This window comes from Protopterus annectens, chromosome 6.part0 (assembly GCF_019279795.1).
Source record: "Protopterus annectens isolate FY-2018-M chromosome 6.part0, PAN1.0, whole genome shotgun sequence".
Taxonomy (NCBI): domain Eukaryota; kingdom Metazoa; phylum Chordata; order Ceratodontiformes; family Protopteridae; genus Protopterus; species Protopterus annectens.
In genome coordinates, this window is record NC_056737.1 from 847587692 (window position 1) to 847608527 (window position 20836).

General features: G+C 34.9%; 1 protein-coding gene across 1 annotated transcript in view; it reads left to right on the forward strand.

Annotated features, from left to right (window-relative positions):
- Positions 1–20836, forward strand: part of TNFAIP2 (TNF alpha induced protein 2) — a 101171-nt gene that overhangs the window by 20562 nt on the left and 59773 nt on the right. The window contains exons 4-6 of the mRNA XM_044073585.1: positions 235–349; positions 3332–3454; positions 10071–10171. Of these exons, the coding sequence (XP_043929520.1) occupies positions 235–349; positions 3332–3454; positions 10071–10171 (339 nt within the window). The remainder of the gene's footprint in view (positions 1–234; positions 350–3331; positions 3455–10070; positions 10172–20836) is intronic.

Here is a 20836-nt window from a genome sequence, read left to right on the forward strand (position 1 = left end):
GTGAATACATTTAATTTTCCTGTAATGCTACGTTAAATGACTTTTACTACAATATATGTAAATGTTGTTTATTGAATAGGCACAAGCACATTATAAAATATTTCACGCCATTGCTTTGTAATATTCCAGAAAAGTACTGCTGTTTGTGTGCTACTCACTTTTAATTGTATCTCAGTACTTAACTCACATTATTCCACAGAGAATTACTAAATAATGATTTAAATTTTTTTCCAGTGACATTCTAAACAACCCTATCCTGGTTAATGATGTACATGGAAACGCACTTGGAAAACTTCTCCCTGAAAGCAAAACCCAAGAGTTAGAAGCCGAATATGTTTATGAAGAGATGGTAATGATACAATTATTTTCATCTTGTACCAAAGGCATGTTTAAATATTCAGTATAATGCATCTTGTGAATTGCACACATGGAAACTACAGAATAAATTATTTTGCTGGTCTTTTTTCCTCCCTTGAAAAAGAAGATCATTTTTTTTTCTCTCAGTGTACATTTACCAGTAAATGTCCTTGAACCTGTATGTCTTTCTCTTTTTCTCTGAACCTCAACCTTCGTATTGGCTTCTACTAGGAAAAACTGATTTTCCCAATCCTGAGCATTGGAAACAGCAAAAATAATGCTCAAAACCCACAAGGGAGAAAAATTAACTTTAGGTATTTTTTGTGGGGGAACAAGACCCTCCCCCGCACTCCTTGATATGGGGGGTGCTGTCACACAGCAGTAACGTACGTATATCAACTCCAGTTATTTCCTCTGGAAAACAGCAACCTAAGTTATGTTCCTCAATGTTTTTATTTCTGGCTATTGACTATTGAAGAATTTCACCTCAGTCACCTATAGAAGAGTCCATTATATTGCAGTCATATCTGAATATTTTATGACTTTTTTCTTCCATTTCATAAATGATAAAGATAATACTACTACTTTACTAACAGAACAACAAAACCATCATAGAGATTAAAATAAATAATATCTAAATTTTAAGCAAAAACAAAATCTAAAGGCCAATAGCTATATTTAGCATAGGTAGTTGTACCAGTTGTTTGATATTTATTCAGCTACCAAACATAATCATTCTTCCCTGAAAAAATGTGTGTGTGTGTGTGTGTGTGTGTGTGTGTGTGTGTGTGTGTGTGTGTGTGTGTGTGTCTGTACATGTTTGCATATGAATATGCACGTCTGTACAGTAGTATTTTCTGCATGTCACAAAGGTAATATTTATTGCATAAAGCATCATATTAGATAATGTGATGTTCAGCTGTGAAGATTCTTAAACACAGCTCAAAATAAAAAAGTTTTCCAGTACGCAAAAAGCAAACAGACAATTGCTGTAGCACTACTGAAAATTTGAACTTGGTTAATGTTGATTTCTTTTCTCCCATCTTTTCCTTCCCTATCTGTTAATGAGCTTCTCCTCTGCCTGATGCACTTTAAAAGCATTACTTATCCCTTGAGGTCATACAGTTGATTGCCAGTAATAATTGTGTTTTGTAATTCACATCGTATTTAACATACTGTCTGCATATTTGTTTATTGTCTGTTTAAATACGTGTTTGGTTTTCCTCTGCTGGTTATCTCACGTTAGGTCAGGCACAACATCATGCTGTTATGCTTGGCACAAAATCACAATAATTTTCTCCACAAGTGATGTATGCATCTTGGCTCAGTATCGAGTGGTGAATCATGATTCACAGAACTGTGGATACTGAACATAAGTAACTTGTCATTCACTGCACAATGTTAGCCTCTCCACCCCCAGTTGTTTAGCATATTGTCCAAAAATGTTGAAAGTGATGAGCTGCAGAGTGAGCTACTTTGTAGCTCAGCACTGAGCGAAATAATTTTTGGTGCAAGGACCACGTTTTATTCATCAACTACAGAACCTGTGGCTTGTTTCTGTAGGTGCTCTTTGTAGTCACAGTAAATACGGCATTTAGTTACAACATATAATATGATTAAAATGTGGATGCACGCACACACATGCTCACCCGCACCCACACACACACTTCTTGTATACTATATACTAAAGTGTTTTTTTGTATATTTAATCACAGCTTTATTACTATTTTATTAAGGAATGTATTTTACCTGTTTTACCTCCTTTATGATATTATCATGATTGCTATAACTCCAGGATAAAAACTAAAAATATATACATGACCACGGTTTTCTAATTAAGTTATGCATTACCTTTATACTGAAGAGAAATGAAAGAGGTTGCATATGTGGGGTTCATTAGTTGATCTCAGTACAAACACCCACTGGATGTTCAAAAGGAGGAGCAGGCAAGAAGTTTACATTGCAGCCTTAGTGTTTTAGGCTTATCATTGTGATGGTTGTGTGAGAAGCCTGCTTGTGTAACATGTAATGTTGTGTATTTTGTCTTTAGTTCTGGAAAGGTATTAAATAACTGAAGCCTATTAGCAGCAATAACTTCTATTTTACCAAACCCACATCTCAGATTATGCATCCTGGCCTTGCAGGCACACACCACAATGTAAGATTAAAGCTAATGCTATGAGTATATTGCAGGGAATTATACTTCCAGATATGGTGTTAAAACCTGACATTGCATGCTTGGGTAATAGTTAGAAATGCAAAAACGTGGAGTCAGCGACACTGAAAAGGGTACTTTGTGATACCAAATCGGATTGCTTGTTGTGGTACTCGGAAAGAGGAAATATATGAACCAATGTAATTTTTTAGCTATATATGTATGAATGGATTACCCTTAGTACGTCGAAAGGCCACTACATCGAATTCCACTTCACCGACATGGCAGAACATCGAAAAATGAAGAGCCGAAGTTTACCGCACGGTAAGTTACTGTTTGGCCATCCACCTGAATTTTGCCCTGTATCCCCATGGTAGTGCATTCCAGGAGTTTAAATAGTTGGTTTAATGGCAGTTTTTCAGTTCTGGGTGGACAAACGGTAACTTACCATGCGGGAAACTTCGGCTCTTCATTTGTCGATGTTCTGCCATGTCGGTGAAGTGGAATTCGATATAGTGGGCTGTCGTCATACTAAAGGTAACCCGTATGAATACACTTAACAAAAATTATATAGAGATACAGTTAAAGTGTATTTGGTATTGACCTTGTATACATAAATGTATAAATCTTGTTAACTTTGGTAATGACTTTGTACACATAAATATGTAAATCTTGTTAACTGTCTGTGGAGTATATTTTACTGGAGGATATTTAGTTAAGAACATCACTTTAGTTGGTTAACACTAAACATCACTTCATCTGAACATGTAAACCCAGTATGATTCCGTTAATTTACACATGCTTTTAAATCCTTTGTAGCATGATGTAATCATATGGCTACAGAAAAGTTTAAGCATAGAAGAAGACAGATGGATAAAAGGAAACCTACCAGAACAACTTGACGGCTGCTACCACAGTGAACTCCCAATTGATGTTCTCCAGGTACCCTAAACAGTTACTTTTATTTTTATTATGTATTTTTTTTTTACTTAGTTCCTTATTTGAGGTAGTTGCATTTCAGTAGTGTATTTCCACTTAATCTGATAAGTTGCTTTTTCCATTGTAAAAAAATATATATATTTATTTCTAGCTGTACCATAGAAAGAACCTTAACAAACTTAAGAATTCAATACAGACTTGAAATATTTGATGGAAGGCACATATCCTTGTGTGTTGCATTGGAAGCATTCATTGCTGATCACCTGCACACTTTGTTTTCTAACACTGAAGTTATGCATATGACTGACAGTACAGTACCGCATGCAAATTCTTTTCTATCGGTCAACTTGCAAGTGTCGAAGATGTCAGATATTTCCTGGAATACTTATATAAAAATAGCTAGATGATTGATGAAAGAAAATGACAACTAAAGACAATGGTTCACCAAGGTATCATTCCTGTCTGTAACTAAATGTTTAGCATAACAAAAGCCAGTCTACAGACTAAAAGTTCATGTGATATCATTTTGCCGTGAAAAAAAACAGCAAATAAACATTTTATGATGGGACAACAAGTATATCTGAACACCTAACATAGGATATCCTTAGGAATAGTGAGCTGTTTGGCAGAAGTGGCATTACATGAGGTTAATAGCCCATGACCGATCTAGGGGAAGGGATCATGTCATCTGAGGACAAAAAAAAAAATTGTAGGGGAATCAGGGAGCTTTTAAGTGTTTTCTGTTTATAACTACTCAGCAGTGTTAACATTGGCTCTAGGTAAATTAGTAACATTACCTAATGTTAATGTAACACTGATCCCATCTAAAAATGGGAAAAGGAGAGTTGATGACAATGACATTAATTTCATTTGTCAAGGTTGCACTTTGCTTTGTCTTTACAAAATACACACAAAAGATGCAATCTAAGACTACTAAATCTGCTTCCTAAACAGTACGAAATGAAGATACGATGAAAGAAGTGTCAACCACACAACATCCATGCCTATACAGGAAAATACTGCAACAGTAACAGTTTAGCTCAACGCAAATATTTAAACAGCCAGATTATCCACTCTTGTCTGGATACCAAGTTTTTATGACGCTATGTTTTTTCTCTAATTTTAACTCATCATTTGAATACTCGGCTGGTGTTTCCAACTTCTGATGTCACGTGAGGAACTATGGAATAATTTCTGATAGCATAAGGAGCAAGTAAGTTGTTCACAAAAAGAATATTTAACTTGGATGCTTTTCAAGAAGCAAAACATTAATTAAGCTAAGAGCTACCTAGCTACCATATAGGTGGCAATCCACTGAGCACAGAAAAAGTCATCAGGGATCTGGGGACCCAGGTTGACAGTAGCGGAAAACCTTCTATAATTCACATCTAGATCATGTACTCATCACTCATTAGACCTATGATTGAGTACAATGCCGTTCGGAATGTATCTGACCAGACACCTGCTGCAGCTTGAAAGGCCCCAAAGTTCCTCACCAATATGTCTTATGCTGCCCGACTGAAAGAACTCAGATTTGATGAATAACCTCAAAAATCTAGATCCTCAGAACCACAAGCAAGGAGACTTAAACCTTGACACAGTTATAAATAGAGGGACAGATTCATCACCAGACTCCTGTGCTGTGGAACAAAAACAAAATCCCACATGTGAGGAGCAGCACTGCTGGCCTTGTTCAAGAGGAATCTTGACCAATGGATGGGAGGAGAATCGCATATAATACGGAGATTACTTCAGTGTGTCTGACAGAGGCAGCAAAATGAAATGCATAGTTTTTTTTTTCAAAAAAAAAAAAGGAAAGCCACATATAACTATGCAGGCTAGGCTTATAAATGCCCTTGGGCAGATAGCCTAGTATGAACCTATGAACCTATGAGCTGTATGAGCCACAAATTATTGTGGCTCCTGCCTTACTCTTAATTTCATTTTATGGATATTATCAGAAGCAAAGGCCCTGCCATGAATAGTTTGATTTAGAGGGATAGTTTGCTGTTAGATACTGACAAGGCAAGTATTACTGACCTTACATCTACAAATAAGGCTAAATTGCTAATATGAAATGATTCCATTATGGACATGGTCTTTATCCCATCCAGTGTACTTCTTAACTGTTGAAGAAGAACTTAGCGTACACAAACCTTTATTCCACGCTTTAGTCAAGAATGACTTCTTCAGAATACAAAATCACACAAAATCTCTCTTCCTATATATAGGCTAACCAATTAATCAATTAAATAAAAAACAATTAAATAAATACTTGACCAGTTAAATCTATATTGTGTAATTAAGTTAAAAAATTAAATATATATATATATATATATATATATATATATATATATATATATATATATAAATGTATGCATTTCACAAAAATTATTTAAAATACATTATGTAAATAAATAATTATGAACAAAATAAAATACAAATGTTGAAGCAATCCTTTCTAACTTTCAGTTTTCTATATTTCAAGAAACACTTTATGTTAATTCTTTCATTCAGACCTGGCTTTTTTATCAGCTTCCAACTTCACTTGCCATAATGTTTCCCTTTGTTCTAATTAGTTCTTATAATCACCACCCCTCAAGTCACCTTCTACCACCTCTAATATAAAAAATAAAATGTTTTGTATTTATTACATTCAGCAGAATGTTTACACAAGGCACTTGTTTCATCTTTAACCCTGATGTAGTAGATATGTTCTCTCATACGTTCCAGCAAACTACGTGTGGTCATCCCTACATAAAATGCATCACACCCACTCCATAAACTGATGTATATCACCCCTCTGGTTCTACAGGTACAATACCCTGGAACCTTGTAGGTGTTTGTGTGTGGGCAAGCATAATGTAGGGACCCTCCAAAACATATCTACACTAGTTACCGTGACCGCATTTGTACATTCCCTTTTTATTGGCTAAGTGTTGAAGGCTATAGGAATTTCTAGTGCCATCCTTCTCCAACAATTTTTTTATATTATAATTGTTGTGATACACAAAGTTGGGCTTCATCCCTACTACATCTAAAAGGTCACTATTACCTTCCAGAGTCTTCTAATTGTTTTTAACAATTTTCCTAATGAGGGGACAATCTATAGTCATATCCAGACTGAATACTGCCTCTGTTTTAACATTCCCCCCATCAAAACCCTGCTTCTGACTACCTGAGAAATGCATGTCATCAATGTAAAAACACTGATTGCCTCCAGCATTTGAAAAGGGTTTTATGTTAGTATCAGTAACCTCAGCAGGTCCTTTGAACATCAAACCGAATTTATATAAAAGAGTAGGTTATAGTACGGGGCAAAATGGTACAGCCTAATCATTGTGCAACTAATACACTATATTGTTGAGTATGGCTGAAGTTAGCTCGAAAGCCTGAGATCTCAAACTCACCACAAATTGTGTTATACCAGTACATACAGAAATATCAGTAGTCATGATTTTGTCAATCTGGCCAAGATTTCCAGTTCTCTGAACACAAAAGTTATGTTTCTTCCCAAAAGTGGTCCCTACCCTCCATGTACTCACATTTTCTGCTGTAACAGTTTGGCACCCTTTAGGCATCTTCTAGAAATGTTACTGAGGATAGAATCATGACTGAAGGCCAAATAACTCTCACTGACAGTACAATGTAATAGCATCCAGAAGATCTATGAGACAAATCTCTGAAATTTACAGAAATGTTACTGATTTGGATATCAGTACACTGAAGCAGATTTCTGCAAGTTAATATCAGAAAGAGCATGTGCTGGTGAAGGACATTGCCTTGGAAAGCAGGAGGGCACACTGCCTGCTGGGTACACAGAAAATGTCTTCCCTCAGCCAAACATCACTGCTATTGTAAACATACATGTGCAAGGACGTAAACAGTAATGCTGCATTAATGCAATAGTGTTTGGCATGTGATCAGGTCCTGTAGTGGACATCACAGTATGTAGATATGGACTATAGGCCATGTGAAGTAACAATGGAAGTGTATACTTCTCTATATGCCTAGATGTGTCTTCATGAAGCTAATTGATTCTTGGCTATCTGCACTCAGCAGAAAGCACTACAGCTAACAATCCTGAGTCAGACAGCTATATTTTAGGGAACATTTATTTATTGATATATATTTGTTAACCAAAAATTTTGATTTGGGCAGAATGGATTTGCTTCAAGAACACTAAAATTAAAACTCAGAGATGACAATCTTATGAAGGAAATGATTACCAATTAAGTAAGAAAATGTACAGGATTCTCAAACTGAATAACAGTAAATACACAAATATAATAACTTCAGCAGGCTAAACTTTGGATAATAATGAGGGATCTACTACTTCATACATAATCTATAAATACTATCTAATGTGTAACACTAAGGATAAGCAGCCACATGCTGTAATATAGGCATGGAAATGACTATGTTGAGGGAGAAGGATTCAACACAAAGGCAGTAGGCAAGAGGAATACAGAGGAGAGGAAATGGGATAAGGAATGGTCAAAGGTTAAACGTAAGGTAAAGAGGATGGACACATGATAGGGAAGTTATATGGCAACATTTGAAGTGATGATGGCTATTCAACATGATTTGGTATCCCATAATTACTAGCATTCAAATTATATACATAAAAATTATACTTAAATTATTTACTAAATCATTGTCTGCATTCAATGCAGATGTAATTAGAAATTCAAGAACAAACCATAGTGGTAGAACTACAAAAACTGCGCAACAAAACAAATGATTAAATTCCTGCTATACTAAGCATTTTCATAGCCACTAAGTAAAACCAGGTGCATTAGAAATGTGAACCCTCTATAACAGTTCAGTGCTGAGAACAGAAGTGTTGTATCACACTCCAGTGGTAAGGCGAAGATGTCAAAGGGCACCATTACAGCAATTACTTTGCCTTTGTTAGTAGCCTGTGCTGTGTCTTATTTATTGACTGGGCTGGTTTCCAATGTTGGCTTACAAATATTATACTTTTCTTTCTGCTTGTGCTCCCTCCTGAAGAGGCAGAATAAAAGGTCAATGATGCTGCCTTTTCCATGCCACCCCAATACAGTATTATTCCCACCCCCTCTCCATTAGGGTAGCACATGATGTACTCAGCCCCCTTAGTATCAAGTTCCAGTTTCTGGTAGAATTGTAGAGACTTCAGCTGTTCTCTTGATAAACTACAAGTGAAGTTTACTGGGAAGCATAAACAACTCTATGTCTACGAAGAGTGAATGTGTGTGCATGCGTCTGTGGGTATATGTGTGACAGTAGGGTTTCCACAAGATAAAGACACACACACACACACACACACACACACACACACACACACACACACACACACACACACACACACGCACGCACGCACACACACACACACACACACACACACACACACACACACACACACACAATTAAAAAAAGTATTTATAAAAATGATTATTCTACAACTGGACTGAATACTTCTCTTCATTCATAAGAAAGTCAATGTATCTGAGACAGAGGTTTATAATTTAAGCAGTGGCATTTTTAATTTATAAAGCTGCAGTCTATGCTAAATATGTACTTTTCAGACATTCACTTACTATGCTTGCTAAAGTCTATGTTAAATATATACTTTCAGATATTTGTTTAACCGTTACTGTTTTCCTGGTGTACAGGATCATTACATTGTCTTCATTAATTTTATATCCCGAAAAAATTGAAAATGTCTCAAAATTTTCCTCAGCACTGATCTAAGGATCATTATATTGTCAATAACATTGCACTGTGTTATTATATCCTTTAGTTATTCTAATGTGCACAACACACTACACTCTTTGTTTCTTTCTTTTGTGAGATTTTGTTGAAAGAATCATTGCTTTTTCAATACTTTATTTCATCAGTATACTGTTATACCTTTTATATTGATTTTATATTCAAACTATTACCGCATTATAGTGAAAAAACTCACTGAAATCTATTCAGATGAGCCAAATGGAGTGAATGGCTAACAGTGACAAATGTTTTACATGCACAAAAGGAGCCCAACTCCTTTGGTAAAGAGGGCTGTAGCCTATGTAATCCTTAAACTAACTCGTATGTCTCCAAAACCACAGGCAAGCTATAAAATTTGCAGCTGTCAGCCTGGCTAGTTTATTCAGCTCAAAATCTCAACCAATTGGGCTTTGACAACTCAGATACAGAGGAAGCACATGAATATCAAAATAAAAAAAAGCTCATTGGATATAGGCACCTTTGATAAGCTTTTATAGTCCTGGGCCCATAAGAAATACTTGCAGTTATTAATACAAGCAACCAGATCTGATTTAATCTTTAAGGGGAAGCATTGTTTTCAGAGAGTGATAACTTGCTTCATCACCTTGGCACATACTGTCCTTCCATGATGCCTTTCCTAACACCTCTGTTAATAAATGCTTTAAATATAATCTTAATTCTGGTAGGATTTAATTTGGTATTAGAACATGGCACATAACTTCAGATATACTAGGGTCATTCTAAAATGTAATACAACATAAATACTGTCACATAAGAGTATATAAATGATGAATAATGGTTAATGTGGAATGCCTGGAAAGAAGATGGATAGTAAAACTAATATCTTCTTTATGTTTATTTCCAGAATTTTTATGGAGCAAGAGACCGTGCAAAAGAAATCAAACCTAAACTTGAGGAGACCATGTCACAATGTCTGTTGGCTGAATTCTCACAATTTCTAGAAAGGTAAAGATTATCAATATTAACTTCCTAACTGGCATTTTAATTTGCAATCATTACATTCTGATAGATAATTATATTTTTCTACCATTTTTAAAATGCGGAAACATCTATTTCCTTCCTACTTTTCCTGCTGAGAGTCAGTTTGTGCAACTAGAAGTTGTGAATGAGGATTAATTGTGTTCAGTGACTGAGTGCAGTGTGGCATTATTATTTGGTGGCTGATCGGGATCAATGTGTGGGACCAGTGTGTGATTATATCCTGCACACAGTTCTATAAATTAATTACCACCAGGCTTTGCCCTCCATGCAGGCTGGATGCTTATCTGACAAACGGATATGTCTGATATTATGACATCCATCCATTTATCCATCCTCAACCCCTTTTTCCCATTTTGTACATGTAGTCAGGATGTCATTTCAACAGTGACAATCTTGAGCCAAGGTTTGCACCACTGGGTGGCTAGCAGTCTGAGATTATAACACGGGAATTATAAATATAGTGAGGTATGCAGTGATGTGTGGTTAACATGTCACACTTACTACACTTTATGCACTAAATGTATTGTAATCCCCTTTATTCCAAAAATGTTACCTGCAAGATCTCTGGACTTATTCAGAGATCACACAAACAGTTTTTATTTCCGTACCCTCCACCATAGAAAGGAGAGCTGACCAGTTTTGACAGTGGAGGTCATTCACAAACCCTGGTAACTTATAACACAAATTGACACATTGCATCTGTACCATTGTGTTTGTACAAGATGTTTATTTTAATTGTCAGAATACAAAAAGAGTAAGTACATGTGGCTTTCTCATTGTTTTATTTACTTAAGTATACCACAAACCCAGCAGTAGTAATAGCTAAGAAGCAGTGCATAATTTTAGTTGTAGAGATTGCTTGTAATCATTTGTTTTTATTAGATCCAGTCATGTATAATAAATGAATGCTGAGTTGATAAACAGAGTCAGAGTTCATTCAAAGGCAGACTGATTTGCTGTGTTAGACCAAAGTTGAACTTCAATATGTATGTTTGGTTTATGGGAGAATCTGAAGTTTTCACCGTAGTGGATATTCAGTCTTGCTTGATTTTGCATGCTTTTTATTTAGTTGTTTTTTTGTACTACAACTGTAATTTAAGTATATATTTATGGTGGCAGACAATGTGTTGGAATTCATTACCAAGTCTTGGGTGTCGATTTTTATGACCATGAAATTAGAATATTTAATTGAGGGGTATAATGGTAGCAGGCCTTTTCCTCAGATGGGAGTGCAGGGTGTCAGTCCCCCTGTAAGATAAGTTTGTTTTGTTTGTGTGCAGATTGAAGCATATGAAACATTGATATCCCACTGTTGTCTCACTCCCACAGAAGTACATACTTCTGTAGATATGCAATATTTGACAAAATGACTGCTTTTATACTGCCCTAGAAACTATCATTGCACTTTTTAATGAATGTATACACACACACACACACACACACACACACACACACACACACACATATATATATATATATATATATATATAGTTTCACTTTAGAACATCGAATTACCACAAACGCAAAATCCAGAATATCGAGACAAAAACAATGAAAGTGCAGTTTGTCGAAATGTCAGAATGTCAAATGTTAGAATGTTGAATCATTTAGTGAAACACTGTTATGATGTGTAAATTGCATGGTATGGATTTAAGACGTGTTATGTGTCAGTATAGTAAATAAGCAGGAAACATGGTTGGGCTTACCTGTGAAGCTCCAGTAGTGTCAGAGAGTTTATAATAATGTGAAGTTTGTCAGCAGTGGAGTAGAGAAGGCCGAGAAGAGTTTGTTGCAATGTAAACAGTCAGCCGTGTAGTGCAGAATGGTATGTTTACTGTTTTGTTCTGTGTAGTGCAGAATAGTATGTTTACTGTTTTGTTCTGTGTAGTGCAATCTTGTAATTGAAATTTAAGTAGCAGGGTGTGATGGGAGGTGCAGGGGGCTTTCCCCCTGCTTATACTTGGAGCAGTTTAAAGTAGTTTGTTTTATATTTGTTTTAGTATGCTTTTGTGGTGAAGTATGGGACATGTAGGTTTGGTGTGTTTGTTTCGATGTTATGAGTATCGATGTTTTCAGGTTTCAGTGTAGTGCTGTTTCATTATTTTTGTCTCGATATTCTGGATTTCCGGATTGAGGTAATTCTATGTTCTAAATTGAAACCATTATATATATATATATATATATATATATATATATATATATATATATATATACACACATGCGTGTGTGTGTGTGTGTGTGTGTGTGTGTGTGTGTGTGTGTGTGTGTGTGTTTGTGTGTAATGGCAGAAATTAACAACAAGCATTCTCTTGGAATCAGACATATCTGACAAGAAACATTCAGTTATAGTTTGGCCTAACATCAAGCACTCAGTTACAGTCAGAGATAAATAGTCAGTCTCTTACACCCAGACATAACCTACATAATCTTTTTTCCTTTCTTTTTTCATTTTAGAAATAACTTCAACAAAAAATTTAGCAGTCAGCCATGAGAAAACAAAGTACACATATGATATAAGTTTACTTAAAAGAAAGTATATAAGTGGCTTAGATATAAAACTTTATGACTACTAATCCATTATAGGCAGACATAACATCTAACACAAATTCTCATACATTCAGAGGTAACACCTGATAATAAGTATCCTTTTACAGTCAGACATCAACACCTAAAAATAATTTTTTCCTACAGTAAAATGCATGTTAAATCTTTTATATGGCTTCCCTAGTTATGCTGAAGGAGAAATTGCTTGAGCTGTTGAAGATCTCAGAAAAAAGACAGATGGCATTGGGCCAAATGGTTTTCTCCAGAAGAAATCATTGCCAGTGTGACTTCTAATTGTGTCCTGTCGATTCAATTTTTAGGGAGGTTTCTCCCATCTTCAAGTTGGTACAACCATGGGGTCAGTATATAAAAGTTCATGGGATATAGGGGATTTCCCCACACATATTGGGGTCCAGTTAGGCTTATTCCTCTGGGAAAAAAAAAAAAACAAGAAAACTTTCTTTTATCCTGTTGATTTTTGAGCATTTGAAATGCTGACTTTTAGGAAGTCAGCATTTCATATTAGAACCGTCTTATACAGGTATATATAATTAATCATACAAAAGCATTTTCTTTTAGATGTAATTTTGAGATAATAAAATATTTATCTTATACAAGTAATTTTAACATACTTTAAATATTCAAGGTGTTATTCAGAATGGTTGATGGCTAGCATTTAATTTAATATGCCAAGTTAACGGCTTGTAATCCAGCATGGAGTCCATAAAGCCACCCCTAGCTGTGTTTATCACTGAGTCCAAAAAATTGGACACTGTATTTAAAAAGCTTGTGTAATGTTCTTACTTTGTAATGCTTATAGTTGCTATAAAATATGTGCTGTCAACTTTTTATTTTTTTCACTATAAAAAGCATCACATGCAGCACAGGTTGCCAAATATGCAACTTCTTATGACTTACTATTTAATCAACTCAGTGGAGCATATTTCCTATTTGGAAGATGATTTGTTTTAATTAAAGATGAGGGCACTAAATATACTGATCTGGCATTCTGTGTGAGTGTGTGTTTGTTTTGTTTCTACATTAGTAAACAAACATTGTTTAGTTTATATCACTGCAGAACAGACCTGCATAAATGAACATATCTTTAATATGATCTCTGACTTCCACTTTGTGACATTATTAAGAAAAGTAAAATGCAAATGTTTGTGATTGTTATGAATTTTGGGTAGTGCAAAGGCTTGAAGAAGGTTTGGCAACCAAATTTCTTTGGACCAAGCTTATTACTATAACATATCAATTTCTAGCATTGTACAGAGAAATTGGAAAACCAAACATAACAAGGCAGCATTTGACAACCTATCCAAGCAGTAATAATTTTAAGAAAACAGAACTATCAATTGTATTTAACACAAGAGTATTGTAATTTGCAAATTGTGTTAGAGTGTCTATTTAGTGACACTGGATGGTAACATTTAAAATTATCTCTGAAAGAAGGAATAATTTTACTGCAAACAAAGGATTTGACAAATCTACTATGGAAAATATATAAACTCCAATTAAAAACAACTTATTTCTTTTGAGCTCTACTTCTTACAGGACTTATCTACATTTGCCATATCCATTCCTGAATTATTTTTATTTTTCATTGCATATTTTTTTATTGGTCATTCCAAGCATCGTTTCTATTAAGTCATTCTTCCTTAGTGTCTGCAGATTCTTTTGTTGCCCTAAATCAATCCAGTCTGTGTACTCGGATTACTATTTCCACGGCTGTATTTTTTAAGAGATAGTTGGACAGCCTTGTGGCACTTTTAACTCTGTCATGCCTTCTTACTTCATAATTATACAGTTTAGCATGTTCAGTTTGTTTTTATTTGAATTTTAATATAGACCATGCACTATTTGTAAACAGTTTCCTCCAGGTTCCTTTCCAGATTTTTTGTTGCTCCTCCTTTCTTTCCAGCATTACATCTCAGGACTTTCTATTCCAGTCTCATTTCACATTTTTAAAGTAAAGTCAAGTGTCGCAGGCTATTTCTATAACCTTGTTCAATTTCTTCTCAGCTTTTCTATTCTATTCCTTCATATCTATAAACAATGCTGCATGTTTGGGTTTTTAGCAAATACTAATTTACGTCCACTCTTTCTGCATTTTTGTTGTTTCTAAATATATTTAAAATGACCATCCTCTGTGCTGACTCTCTGTATCCTGCCATCTGAATAGAGTTCATTTACCTGGACCTTTGCATTGTGTTCATTAGCCAAAGATTTTCTCACACAACAAGTAAAGCCCTCATATGCCAAGTCTATTTTTTTAAATTTCTGCACTAATGTATGGTGCCAGATGTCTTGTTAAACACTAGAGAATTCATAAAAAACAAAACGTCCAAGTGTTTGAACATGCAGCCAAGAAAGTAAAACTAATAAAATCAACAAAATGGCTGACATAGCATTCTTCCCAAATACTTTTTCAAACCATACGTAAAGCCATAAGTAAAGCAAGTAAACCAGTTCTAAAACTGAAATTTATTGTTCAAAATATTTCAGTAAAGGACATTAGTTAAACACTTTCATCCCTTACATGTAAAATGGGACTTCATCAGAACTGAGTAGCAATTAAAATCTTCAGTTTAAATAAAGCCCTAAATGATCACATGATACACTTATCCAATCATAGAAAAACATTAATATAGTTCTTAGTTAAGAAAATGTATAAATATAAGAAAATAAAAAATAGAAATATATAAAATTATATATGTATAAGTATGTCTCAAAACACTAAAGCCACAAAACCAGCAATATCAGAACTGATTTGATCTAAATTTTAGAATAGGGATGACAGATAATTGATCATTGAGACCAAGTCCCTGGGAAGCACCCAACTGAAGTTGCCATACCAGTTCCCGGTACTCCAGTATAATTTCCCAGCATCCATCTTTTGAATCACAGAGGACTAATTCAATTAAACCAAATAAGAACCTGGATTTTTCATATTCTAATGTATGCTTATAAAGAGCATTATTTCCATAACATTTTGAAATTGCATATAAATGCTCATATATTCTTTTACAAAACTACCTTTCAGTTTTCTCATCATAAAACTTCAAACAACCTTTGCAAATTGCAGTGTATAGCATAATTCCCAGATGCTATAACAGTTTTATATGGAAACTTATCAAACACAATAATCTCATTTTTGAAAAATATGGGGACATTGACTACATGCCCACATTTATGAGTACCCTCCCTTACCAGCAGTTCTATGAATAATAAGATGTTCAAGAAGGTTTTTATAGTTTCTGCTTGTTTTATAAACAAAATTAGGTCTCTCACCTAATATTTTATAAACTTCTTCATTAATTTTTAAAATGTTCCAATTATTGGAAACATATCCATAACCTTCTTAGAGCTCATGTTGTATGTCACTACCATGGAATTAGTGAAATTATCCCTACCATGCCCAAACTGTACTTCTGAGTATAAATTCATATTAAGGACAACAGGGTTAATATTTAATATCCCAACCTTCTACCATGGTTTTCTGAATAGTAGTTAAAAATCTAAAGGATAATTCCTATCAAAAAACATCTTAAATAGTTTGTCAACCTTTGCCAAAAACAGGTTCTATTCATAGCACATCCTGGCAGCTCTCACCAGTTGCCCTTAAAGATGTTTTTCTTACAATGGTTAGGGTGGCAACTGTAAAAATCCAAATAGATGTTGGAAAAAGATGGTTTCCTATAAATCTTGGACATAAAACATGCTCATTAATTGTCTTTACAAATAGTTACATCCAGGAAATTGACTTCATTGACAGAATAAGTGTGCGTAAACCTCATGAACTGTGTAGTGTTGTTGATCTAGTTCACAATTTTGTCAGGAATATCACTAATTCATTTCCATAAAATAAAAATAAAATAAAATCATTGGGACTCAAGCATATATTGCTGCTCACAGCTATGCAAAACAAGATTTGCGTAAATAGGTCCACAATTGGCAGCCTGGCCTGATGGAAATATTCTCCTTCAAATAAAATAAAATTGCTGGACAAAATTACATCCATACTGTCAACTAGCAAATTTATCATATCATCCTCCAATTTAATTAGCTCATTTTCTTAGCTATTGCATAGTTATATTAATGTTTTTCTATTATTGGAGTATATCATATGATCTTATTAGGGCTTTAATTAGACTGAATATTTTAATTGCTGCTCAGTTCTGATGATGTCCCATTTTATATGTAAGGGATGAAAGTGCTTAACTAATGTCTTTTACTGGAATATTTTGAACAATAAACTTTGGTTTTAGAACTGGTTTACTTGTTTTCCTTATGGTTTGGAAGAAGTATTTGGGAAGAACACTATGTAAGCCCCTTTGTTGATTTCATAAACTGTAGAGAATATCAAAATTTGATTTCCTTTTTTCATTATGTCCAGAGAACTGACCCAATGGTTTCTTCATTCTGACCCCAACTGGTCCACTTAGTCCTATGTGGTGGCCGGAGCCAAGCTTCACCAGTCCAGTCAAGAGCCCTCCAACCCATTACTTCTTAGACACCTTATCTGTCTATTTGCTCCCCACTGAGTCAAGAATCAGGTGCTATAAAGTGGTCCAGTCTGCATATACTATGGATTTGTTTCCCCTTCCCAGGTATCTTCTTGCTGAATGAAAGCCAGGAGGTGCATGCATGCTGCTACACATGCAGAATCTAATGGTTGAATTGTCCATCTGTTTGTTGCATATTTATACACTAAGCTGCTTGTTTCAGGTGGTACACCTCCACCTCTGCAGGTGTTACTAAAGCACTGAGCCAGGCTGCCGTTCCACCTTAGGATGGGGGAGCAAGCATTGACCACTCACTTCCCTCTTTGTATGCCCAGTCCCTACACATCTGCACCACTACTCAAACACTGGTTATCACTGGTGACTGTACCCATATGTGCCATAGAGCTGGAGCATAAAAATCTAATTTCTGACTTAATCTAATTCTGTGATTACCCATTCAAAGAACTCTGCAAGGCATGTAAAAAACAAGTTTTAAAATGGCATTTACAGAGAGGAAAGCAAGATAAAGAAATGCCTGCTGTCCTGGTGCTTTGTTTTCTAAGGTAAGGTGCAGGTGTACTATGGTGTTTTATCCTCTTTTGTTTTCAGAACCATTGATTTTCATAAATGAAAATTATATATTTTTTAGCTATACTAGGTTTCTGTGGTATAATGACATTGTTCAAAGGTGAAGAGACTCATACTTTACTGGCATCCAAGACAGCTAACATATTTTTTATTTCTGCAGTAATTTTTATAATTTTCACTGGAACCGAGGTCAAGTGAATAGTGTCTTCATTTCCAGTCTCACTGCTGCCCAGTGCTTGTGAAAAGAAGTCACATACCTAATCTTTCAGTCTCCAGGAACATTAATCTCTTCCCAGGATTTGTTTGTTAAGTTAGTTTGTCATATTAGCAATTATTACTCCAGTTCTTTCAGATTTATTATAGCAATAACCCACACCTGGGTGTAAGTAATGCTGGATTTACCCACGGTTGGTGGGGTTTGGTCCCAAGGGACCAAACAAAGCCAACCGTGGGGAAATCCAGCATTACCCACACCCAGAAGTTGGTTATTGCTATTATACAATGACAGTATTTAAGAAAAAAAATAATTACTTTTCTTAAATAATGGCATTGTATAATGCCTCCTTGCTGCCCTTCCACAATGTCTGGTATCCGCGGCAGTTCTGATGTACTGCGCATGCATATGCCTACGCAGTACATCAGAGCTGTGGGCAAAAGCAATGGAGAAAGCAAGATCTCCGTTGCTTTTTACTGTTTCACTATGTTAAATGGGTTTAACAGAATGAGATAACTTTAAAAAAAGCAACAGAGAATCTCCATTGCTTATTTTAAAGCTGTCTCAGTATGTTAAACCCATTTAACATAGCAAGACAGTTTTGAAAAAAGCAACTGAGAAAGCAAGATCTCCGTTGCTTTTTACAAACTGTTTCGCTATGTTAAATGGGTTTAACATAGCGAGACAGCTTTAAAATAAGCAACAGAGCTTCTCTGTTGCTTTTTTAAAGCTGTCTCACTATTTTAAACCCATTTAACATAGCGAGACAGGTTTAAAAAAAAAGCAACGGAGAAAGCAAGATCTCCGTTGCTTTTTACACACTGTGTCGCTATGTTAAAGGAGTTTAACATAGCGAGACAGCTTTAAAAAAAAACAACGGAGATCTCCTTTGCTTTTTTTAAACCTGTGTCGCTATGTTAAACTCCTTTAACATAGCAAGACAGTGTTTTAAAAAAGACTTATACTAATGGAAAAAGTCCGGGTGACCGGACCTTTTTCCATTAGTATAAGTCGATTTACAACGTGCACGCTGGCCAATCAGTGTGCACGTTTTGGAATATTAATGGGGGGTCATGGTATAATAGGAATTTAGTCAACCTCATTACATTGTGTATCCATAATTGCTGATGTCCTGACAACCCTGCAAATATTTTTCTTGAGTATCCTTCCAATGTATCCATCCATGCTATAGTAACTGCATTCAGATATTTCATGCTTAAAATTGCATGTCATTTTTCTTTACTGCAGCCTCTGCAGTTGTGTGTCACTCATGTAGAATTTTGCTTCTTTTAAATCAGTTTGCAGTCTTATGAGCAGCAGGGGGACTTGCTTAGATGGGGTTTCCATCAGTATGAAGATAACAGAAACACATTTTTTTAAGTTCTGTTGCTCCATACAACCAAATATATTTGTGTTTGTTTTGTATTTGTCAGTGGTGACTAAAACCCAAATCACAGTGAGAGTTTGGGAAAGCAAAATATGCTGTGATTAGTAATATAAATCTTGCTTTAAAGGTCAGACTGTTGTGTTGTGTTAAACACTTGTCCTTTTTTTTGTTGAGGGAGGAGCTTTGAGTTTTGGAATCAGTCCAACATAGCAGCATTTGTATATTAAATACTGAAATATTCAGAAAATAATGTATAAACTGAAGTACATTTTTGTAAACTTTTCTGCATCACCAAAACAGTTGTAAACACCATAACAAGTACTGCAGTCAAGATATTAAATCAAGTTTAAACTTTCTCTATGCCTTCTAAGAAAATGCAAGATGTCTATTAGTTAGTTAGTTTTTGTTTTATTTTAGATCTAAACAAATTGATTATATTACTGTTTCATTATTAAGACATTCATTCTAGTTTATGCAAACAAGGATGCACATTCTACATATTAATAGATTTCAACACTCAAATTCAGATGCACAGTAAAATTAGTAATTAATATGATTCCTAAATGTCATCAGAGGCTTGGCAGTATTTTACAATTGTCATTCTAACTAAACAATAAACATCACATCTATATATTCTTATTTCTGAACAGTTATAAATATTCTCAGTATATTTTTATGCAGCTTTTACTTGTCTGTCCTGCAACAATGCTGATGCCTGCCTTTTGTTTATGATGAATTTTAATGCTAGTAAAGGTAATCTGTAGTTGTAACATGTATCTGTATTGTACATTTATGATATCAAACCTAACACTTTTCATTTTGCTTTGTTTTAATCATTTTCAAAAGAAGGAAAAGGACTTACTTAAACATCTGTACCATCTTTGCTTACCTGAGTCGTGTTGTCTGTTCTCCTTTTAAAAACTTTGCACATTACAAATTACCATCCTATTTATATCATCAACAGTCACTGTTACTCCTCTCCAGATACACACAATGCCTGATGCAAGTTTAATCATAATGAAACACTATGATTACTTATTAAATTCACAATAGTTGTATGTGTTCATAACATCTGATGATGTCTCCCAATCTCATTAACTTCCCTCTGTAGTACTATAACCAAGATGTGAATATGCTTCCATATACTAAATGTTGCTGTAGACAGGAATTGCAGAATGTGGTCCATAATCATCAGTACCACAATGCTGGGGTATTATTTTCCTCATTTGGACAAATAGTGATCCAGTTGAATCAAATTGTACACCTGTAATCCTTCTGATATCTAAGTACATACATAAGAATAGAAATGATAAACATTTAAAGCTAGTCTCACTTCTTTGTAAGCTAGAATTTAACTTTTTGTTATGTCATTAGTTTCACATAACTGT